Source organism: Elephantulus edwardii, unplaced genomic scaffold (assembly GCF_000299155.1).
Source record: "Elephantulus edwardii isolate Elephantulus edwardi_28Jun2011 unplaced genomic scaffold, EleEdw1.0 scaffold00188, whole genome shotgun sequence".
Taxonomy (NCBI): domain Eukaryota; kingdom Metazoa; phylum Chordata; class Mammalia; order Macroscelidea; family Macroscelididae; genus Elephantulus; species Elephantulus edwardii.
The window spans coordinates 457,932-467,043 of NW_006399938.1; the positions used below are offsets into that span (position 1 = coordinate 457,932).

Genomic DNA, 9,112 nt, shown 5'->3' on the forward strand with positions numbered 1-9,112 from the left:
AGTTGGCGCAGGATAGAGCAGGGTTTAGGGCTGTTGTGCATAGGGTCGCTATGAGTCGGAAACGACTCGACGGCACATAACAACAACAACAACAACATGATGAAAGACAATTGTCCCAGTTAATTCCAAAACCTCAGCTAAACACTAGTCAAGTGATAAGGCCACCTGGGACTAGCTAGCTCTGGTTAATTTTCCAGTTGCAAACATGAGTGACAGACAATACATGAAACAGAGATGAGTTGTCTCAGTTAAGATGTGCTCAGATTGTCAACTCACATAATCTTGAGAAAATATGTGGAGACAAAGTTGTCAAATTTTGGAGTAGTTTGTTAAACAACAGTAGTCAACTGGCACAAAGGCAAATACATTTTCTATTTACAAAGTAAATATGTACTTGAGTAATAAGTGTGCAGTTGAAGTCACTAGTTATTTGTGATTATTAAAGCCTTTCATCTGATTGAATTAGACCAACTCAGATAATTTATAATATCTTGCACAACACCACATAGATCATAGTTCAAGAACAAGGGATTATCGCCTACACTAAGAGCCCTGGTGATGCAGTGATTAAGCATGGAACTGCTAACAAAAATCCAGTGGTCCAAACCCACCATGGAGAAAAGATGTGGCAGTCTACTCCTACAAATATTACAAACATGATACCTATGGAGCATGTCTATTATGACTTTTAGAGCTGCTGTTTTAACCAATATACTCCTTGGAGGCAAGGATGGTTAGACTTTGCCTCACATACTTTGGGCATATTGGCATAAGGAACCAGTTCTTGGAAAAAAGACACCATAATGAGAAATGCAGATGGTTAGAGAAGGAAAAGGAGACCCTCAACCAGATGGATTGACGCAGCGACTGTAACAGTGGATTCAAGCATATCAGAGACAGCAAAAGGATGATGCAGGATAGGGTAAAGCTGAGATCTGTTGTCCATAAGGTTGTTATCAGTTATAGTTGACTCAGTCATGTCTAACAACACAAGAACATGAGTCAGAATCAACTAGACAATCGTCAGCTGGTTGTTTTTGTTTGTTTTGACAGCTTAGCCAAGCTGACACATAAAATTGATGTTGTTGTTGTTGTTGTTGTTGTTAGGTGCTGTCAAATCAAGTACTTGGCAGTCACTATGTGAATCCACCTGATGGAAGATCTTCCTTTCCCTCACTAACCCTCTACTTCTCGAGCATCATGTCTGATCCAAGGAAGACATGATGACTTCCTATAATTGACTACTACTCCTTTTAACATAACTATATAATTTTATGATTTATTACTAAATCAGAAATCCCATATGGATTGAAAGCCTTGTTCACTAATGTAATCTGTAGTAAACATCCAATAGATACTTGCTGAGTTAAATAGAAATATTACATCCTCAGGACATTATCTCTGATTTCCCACTGTCCTGGAACAGAAGCCCTCAGCTCTAAAATTCGGTATTGCTCTTCTCTATTATTTAGATAATAAATAATGACTGCTCAGTTTAGAGACTTACTTTGCATATAGTTATTTAACTTTTTCTTCATTCCTTCATTCTACTTCCACCCCCTGGGGAAAAAAATAAAAACCAGGATGTTTTTTAATTAAAGTAATATATAGAAAGAACATTTATGCAAAATGGCAGTGTTGTGTCGTCTGATATCTTCAACTGCAGCAATGGTCTTCCATTTAGCTATGTGCATGCACTCATTTTACCAGCATATATTAAGCACAAGATACATCAAATATTATAAAACTTTTGAGATGGAGATTTGATTTCTTGCTGCAAGCGGGCTGGTGTGGCCATCGGGAGATTGTGTGAAAAACGTGATGGCAAATGTGTGATCTATGAATCCTACGTGTGCCCCTGCACCCTGGTGTGCATATATGATGAATGTAATTACGGCTCTTACCAGGGACGCTGTGTGATTTGCAGAGGCCCTGGAATCTCTGATGCCTATTATTGTAAGGAATGCACCATCCAGGAGAAAGATCACGATGGTTGTCCAAAGATTGTCAAATTGGGGAGTTCTAAGACTGAACTCTTCTATGAACGCAAGAAATATGGCTTCAAAAAGAGGTGATTGACTGATAGTCCCTACCTCCCCCCCCGCAATCAAGCTGCTGCAGCTGCCAGAAAAAACACCAAGCACCACCAGCAGAAAGGAAGTGGGGGCTGAACACCTCCAGACTTGCCTGTTAGTATCCTGGCCCCTTTCCTTCTCCTTCCTCACTCCTCACCCCATCATGTAGGAATGGAACGGGATTCCTCCTAGTGCACCTTACCTGACTTTCTCAGAAATTCATCAGTAGTTCATGGTTTGTTTTGAATTAAAGATGAAGCCTCCACTTACGTGGATATGCTCTCTACATCAGCACCTTCTGAAATGACGGTATCATTGCTTTGGTTCGAGGAGTCACCTCTGAGGCTGTCCTCATTATGACAGTGGAAAACACGCTCTTAAAGCGGCTCTGATGGGGACTTAGCAGAACAATAAATGCGGGGTTTGATCTTGTAAAAAAAAAGTTTTGAAATCACAGGGTACCCTGGTGATGTAGTCTATAAAGAGGTTCCAATCCACTAAATAGGCAATTTCGTCTCCTTAGCCATTTCCTACCAATGACAATCACGGATATATATGACCACAGGGAAAAAGTTAAGGTCTCTCTGTCTTTTAAGTGCGTAAGTCTTGTGAAGAATTATGAACTAACGACTGAATCCTGTCTCCACTCATTAGTTCAACTCACGTATTCTTGGTCATTGTAACTTTTAATATTTAAGCCAATTGTCAACATTGGAAAAATAAATGTCTTCCACATAAGCATCAGAGTTTCTGATTTCCCTTGATTTAACAGAAGACCATATATTTCTAAATGGTATAAGAAGCCTCTTCTGACTGGATAGCTCCAGTTTGCCACTATGTATTACTCCCAGTGTTAAACGGAGTACTGGTGGCATCTTGCTGTTGTTAGCTGTTGTGGAGTTGAGTATGACTCATAATGACACTCTCAACAGCAGATCTGAACTGTGACTTATCATGTGTCGATCTCACAATCTCTGGCATACTTGAGTCCATTAACACAGTCACTGGGTCAATCTTTCTAGTTGAGGGTCTTCCACCTTTTCATCGGCCTCCCGCATTTCTAAGCATGATATCCCTCTCCAAGAAATAGCCTATCCCAGAAATATGCACAAAGAATGTGAAATGAAGCTTCATAATCTTTACCTTGAAGGAACACACTGGCTGCATCTTCTACAAGGTATACATATTTGTCCTTTTGGCATCTATGGAATATTCAGTGCTCTTCTCCAATGCCACAGTTCAGAGGCATAAATTCTGTATGTTATCCTTATTAACTGTCCAGTTCTCAGTAGTATAGTAAGTAACTGAAAAGACTATGGCCTGAAGAAGACACACCTTAGTCCTCAAATTGATATTATTGCTTCTCAGTAATTTGGAGAGGTCCCTGACTGTAGACTTTCCCAGTGCAATATGTCTCCTGGTCTCCTGCTTGCCAGTACCAAGTGTATTGATTGTGGATTCAAGCAAGATGAAGTTGTTGACAGTTTCAATCTTTTCTCCATCTAGTATGATGTTGCATATTAATTCAGTGGTGAAAATTCTTGTTTTCTTGACATTGAGATGCAATCCATATTAAAGGCTGTAGTCTTTGATCTTCTGCAGTAAATGCTTCAAGTTCTCCTCATTTTCAACAAGCAAGGTTGTATATAATCAGCATAACAAAAGCTGTTGATGAATCTTCCTCTGATCCTGATGGTACATTCTTCTGCAAACAGTTTAGTTTTTAAATAATTTTCTTAGCATGCAGATTGAATAGATATAGAGAAATCATACAACGGTGACACATACTTTTCCTGATTTTAAAGCATGTTGTTGTTGTTGTTAGGTGCTGTCGAGTAGTAGATGGCTCATAGCGACCCTGTGAATGAAAGGCCTGAGCACTGTTCATACACAGAGTTTCTGGTGGCAAGCCATTTCAGAAGTGGATGACACTCCTGCTTCCAGGCTTGTTTTAGTCAGGAAGCTCCAGCAAACACTGTTCACTATGGGTAACCATTACCACATTTGGCACATCATTGTCGCAGTGTTCAGCATCACAGCAACCACGAGTTACCTCTGTACAGCAATGCACAGAGCAGTGCTATACCACATAGAAGAATGACAGGAAAACAATTTGAACCCAGCCTGAAGGCCGCTGATTAAAATCACCCACCTTCGGCTTGGTAGTATAACTTTCTGTCCACTAGGCCAACGTCGCTCTCTCTATGTCGTCGTTGCTATTACTATTGTTGTATATAATTGTATATATTATTCTGTTTGCACATGTAAAAAGAACAAGGGCAACATGGAAACAGCCATGTCTGACCTTTACCAGCTTCACAAAGGGGAACATCAACAGCATTAACAACATAAAACCACTTCTCATGAGGTCAGACATGTCCCCATGCTCCTGTACTTTTTCTACTCATTTCAATATTCTTCTTACTGCTTTATTGGGTTCAAAATCCAATGTGATAGCACACAGACTACACAGAACAATGTTGAAAAAGTCAAAAGGTTATAATCCAAGTTAGTAGCAGAATACAGTCAGGATAGATTTGAAATGTGCTCACAGGCACCTAAGCCTTGAGCCTCACTGGCTGTTTTTCGTGAGTTTGTTGGGTGTTTTTTTTTTTGCTTTTGTTTCTGTTTTTCTACTCAGAATTGTACCATTTTCTCCACTAATCCATCAGAAAGAGAGAGTTCAAAGGGTGATCATTCTCATAGCACGTGCCATACAACGTTCAATTAAACAATGATGATTGAGGGTAGAGAAGGCTCGTTACTTACTTCCCCAACAAATGTAGGTCTCAATCTCTTGTGTTCAAATACCTCCCACTACTGCAGACCAAGATTGCACTAGGTTATGGACAGGTTATTTCACAAACCATCTTTGTGGAAACTACAGCATCGGACAAAGGCTCTGTAGGGGCTCACAGTTTTATGCCATGTACAAAGTTCTTAATTCTGCCAATATTGACTTCCCCACACCACACCCCACCAAGTTGTCCAACAAATTTGTGCAAAGTTCACTCCATCTCGTGTGAGGCCTCTGGTTCTCCGCTGTGGCTGCTATAGCTGTTGCTGTGGTCGTGGAGGATGAGTTGCATTCTCTTGCTTGCTCTTCTTTATTAGCAGTGAGGCTTCTGCTTTCTGCTGCTGGATCCACTCAATTTAATGGTGAGACTAACCAACTTCCTTGTGGATTGGTGAGACTAGCCAATCCCCTTGTGGATGGTGAGACTAGCCCATATCCTCGTGCATAGGCTAACAGACCGTATTTGCATATTCCTACCCTTCCACATTTCTTCTAGGTGGTATAGCACTGGTCTGTGCATTGCTGTACAGAGGTAACTCGTGGTTGCTGTAATGCTGAAGACTGTGACAGTGATGTGCCAATCGTGGTAATGGGTACCCACGGTGGGCAGTGTTGGCTGGAGCTTCCCGACTAAATTAAGCCTAGAAGTGGGAGCAGCATCCACTTCTGAAATGGCTTGCCTCCAGAAACTCTATGTACAAACAGTGCTCAGGCCGTTTGTTCATAGGGTCACTATGAGTCGTTTATATGACTCGATGGCATCAAACAACAATAACAATGACAATGACAAAGAGAGAGCTACGTTGGCCTAGTGGAAAGGAAGCTGTGCTACCAAGTCGAAGGTGGGTGATTTTCATCTGTGGCCCTCAGACTTGTTCAAATTGTTTTCCTGTCAATAATTCTTCTAGGTGGTATAGCACTGGTCTGTGTGTTGCTGTACAGAGGTAACTCGTGGTTGCTGTGATGCTGAAGACTGTGACAGTGATGTGCCAATCGTGGTAATGGGTACCCATGGTGGACAATGTTGGCTGGAGCTTCCCAACTAAATCAAGCCTGGAAGGAGGAGCGACATCCACTTCCGAAATGGCTTGCCTCTGAAAACTCTATGTACAAACAGTGCTCAGGCCGTTCATTCATAGGGTCACTATGAGTCATCTACACCTCGACAGCATCAACCAACAACAACAACAACCCTTCCACATGGCAAAGGCAAATTCAATGACTAGGAAAGTCATATTCAAAAACAAACTCCAAAGTACAATAGCCTCTTTGGAGGTTTTGGGTATGGATTTTGCTTGAGCACAATTAAGTGTCGTGCGATTTCCATTCTTCTCAAGGTTAGCCACTGTTTGTTATGATCCTACACAGTGTCAAATGCCAGAAGTGTCACCAGGGTGGACAAGTTTTAAAAGAGTTCCCAGGTTAAGACAGACTAGGAGGCAAAACTGGCCATCCACTTCTTACACAGCAGCCTTTAAAGATCCAATGAACAATATGGGAAAATGGATAGTCTGGTGGTTTAGTGCTAAGAAATTCCTATGCCATATCAAGAGTATGCGTTTTGAAAACACCAGTTGCTCCACAGGGGAAAGATAGGCAGGCCGTCTCCTCTCATGTGATATATTACCTCTGAAAACCAGATGGAGGGTCAGCTATGGGTTGGTTCTAACCCAACAGTATATAATAACAATATTAAAAGTAGATATAAATTGTTTCTTATCATCTTATCTTACCCTGATTTAGTCATCTGGACTAATTTCTTAACCCCACACTACTACTAACTTTGGAAGGGTCAGTGAAAGTGAGGATGATCCTCAATGGGGCGCATTGACATAGTGACTACAGCAATGGGCTTAAGTATGTCAGCGACGATAAAGGTGACGCAGGCTAGGACAGCGCTTAGATCTGTTGTTCATAGGGTTGCTATGAGTTGTGCTCAACTTGACGGCACCTAACAACAACAGTATAATTGATGTAGGGAACTCGGGTGACTTAGTCTATGTGTAGCTGCAACAGCTAACCTAAAAGCAATTCATATTCAACAGTGAGTCCTCTCATTGTGATTTACAGCCTCTGAAACTCATGTAGAGCCATTATGAGTCAAAACCAATCAAACAGCAGTGAGTATGGTGTGGTAGTCCAGTTGATTGCATTCTATAATACAGTGTTAAGACTTTTTTCCTTTTTTTGCTTTTTCTTCCACATTATTTCATATTCCTACCACAGTAATTACTCCTTTAATTTAAACTAAAAACCATAGAGGATTCCTGAAATCATCACAGCAAAGGAACAGAGATGTAAAAGACTGAGGGACAGGTAGGGTGGAGAATCAGTGAATTGTCTTGACTAAGCTCTTGAAGTTGCTGGTGGCTTGAAGCTGCAGCTGGTAGGCCATCGGTTGTATCTTGAAACCTGGGCACAAACTGATTGGAAAGTCGCTTGGTCTGGTACTCAGTGTGTATCATGAAGAGCATGTGGGGGAAGCTAGTGCCAAAGTAGGTGCTATATGTCTGGTGACGCTTTGATGACTTGGGTATGTATACATCCATGCACTTGGGTCGGTAGAGTTTCACCATGGCCTCACCAGGGTTGTCTGACAGGCCAATGGGAAGTATTGGCTGGTTCTCACAGTACACACAAGGACAATAGCCAGTCTCCATGCTAGTACTTTTCCAACATCTGGGCGATGTCATGGTTGGTGAGGATATAGAGGGCATGAATCAATCCATATCGCATCTCAGCCACCTGCCAGTCAAGTCACTCTGGTTCACGTTGTCTTCCAGCTTTTCAACATATTCCAGGTGCAAAATCATGTCTAGAGCTTGTCGATAGTGGGGCACCTGTTCATTGGGCCCATCAGGTTGAACTTGTCTTGGATGTAGTCTTCATCCACTTCACAGAAGAATTCATTGCCACGGAGACCACAGAACCAGGAAATCCAGGACACCTCCTCTGAATTGTTCGTCCTCATGTCTACTGCTGGACAGGGGCTGAGACTGGGGCAGAAGGGGAGTTGCTGCTTCCAAAGTGCAACAGCGACTGATCTGTTAAGACATTTTTTAACTCTAAAATAACCACCCTTCTTTGATCCAATTTGATGTTTACAATAAACCTTAGATATAGGAAAGAAATATATTATTACTATTATTTTAATTCTTCACATGAAAAAATAAGAGAGGTAATTAAGTGGTCCAAAGTATATAGGTAGGACTAGAATTTCAATTTCCTGGTTAGTTATCCAAGTCTGAAGAGTACTGGACAGGGATCTCATTCTTGCTCCCCTGAACCTGCACAACAAAACTATAAAGTACGTCAGGGATTTTGAGGGAAAGAAAAATTAACATAAATTAAGCTTGAAATTTTTACTACAAATTAGGGCTATGTTGTGGCTTTCTACAGCCATGATTAGTTAAAGGAATTTTTATTACCTAAGAGTCTGCAGATGGAAGCTGTAACCTCCGTCCATGCAATTTACAGTCCTGAAAAACCTGCTAGAGGGCTAGCTATGAGTTTGTTCAGATTCCATAGCACATAATACTCAACACTATCTTAGGGCAGAGCAAGGTCATACCAGTGAATATATATTTGAAGACAGAGGAAGATCAAAAAGATTGCATTTTTCCACATGCCAAAAAAAAAAGTATTTTCTACACAATCAAAATGTATCCTATTTTTTTCAATGTATCAGTTACTTAAGCAATACTTGACTCTAGTTCATTCTGACTCATAGAGCCCCTCCATCTGGATTTCCCAGGGAATAACTCTATGTAGGAAGAGAGGGTCCATCATTCGCCAGTGGAAACACTTATGGATTCTAATAATCAATCTTTAGGTTGTTGTTGTGTTGTTGTTTATTACCATTGAGTTGAGCATGCCTCATAGTGAATCTATGAACAAAAGGCCTGAAGTCTTTCTATAATTATCATCGTTTGTCCAAGTTCATAGAATTTTCAGAGGTGTGTGGTTTAGGAACTGGATGGCACGCCTGCTTCCAAACCTGTCTTAAACTGGAAGCTCCACCAAACACTGTCTACCATGGACAGCCATAATGGCATTTGAGCCCCAATGGCACAAGGTTCAGCATCACAGCAAACCCGGATTACCTCAGTGCAGCAATTGACAGAGGAGTGCTGTACGACTTAGGAGAATGTTCCTCCAAAATAAAATAACACTAGACCCTTGGACCCTTGGACCCAACCAACTTTTAAATACAAGGGAGATTTTATATATATATATATAT

General features: G+C 41.1%; 1 protein-coding gene and 1 pseudogene across 1 annotated transcript in view; one reads left to right on the plus strand and one right to left on the minus strand.

Moving 5' to 3' along the window:
• LOC102855557 (PHD finger-like domain-containing protein 5A-like) overlaps positions 1-2,075 on the plus strand; it is a 27,423-nt gene extending 25,348 nt beyond the window's left edge. The window contains exon 3 of the mRNA XM_006896666.1: positions 1,756-2,075. Within this exon, the coding sequence (XP_006896728.1) occupies positions 1,756-2,075 (320 nt within the window). The remainder of the gene's footprint in view (positions 1-1,755) is intronic.
• Positions 2,076-7,201: 5,126 nt separating this feature from the next.
• On the minus strand, positions 7,202-7,843 carry LOC102855973 (annotated as a pseudogene).
• Positions 7,844-9,112: the final 1,269 nt, after the last annotated feature.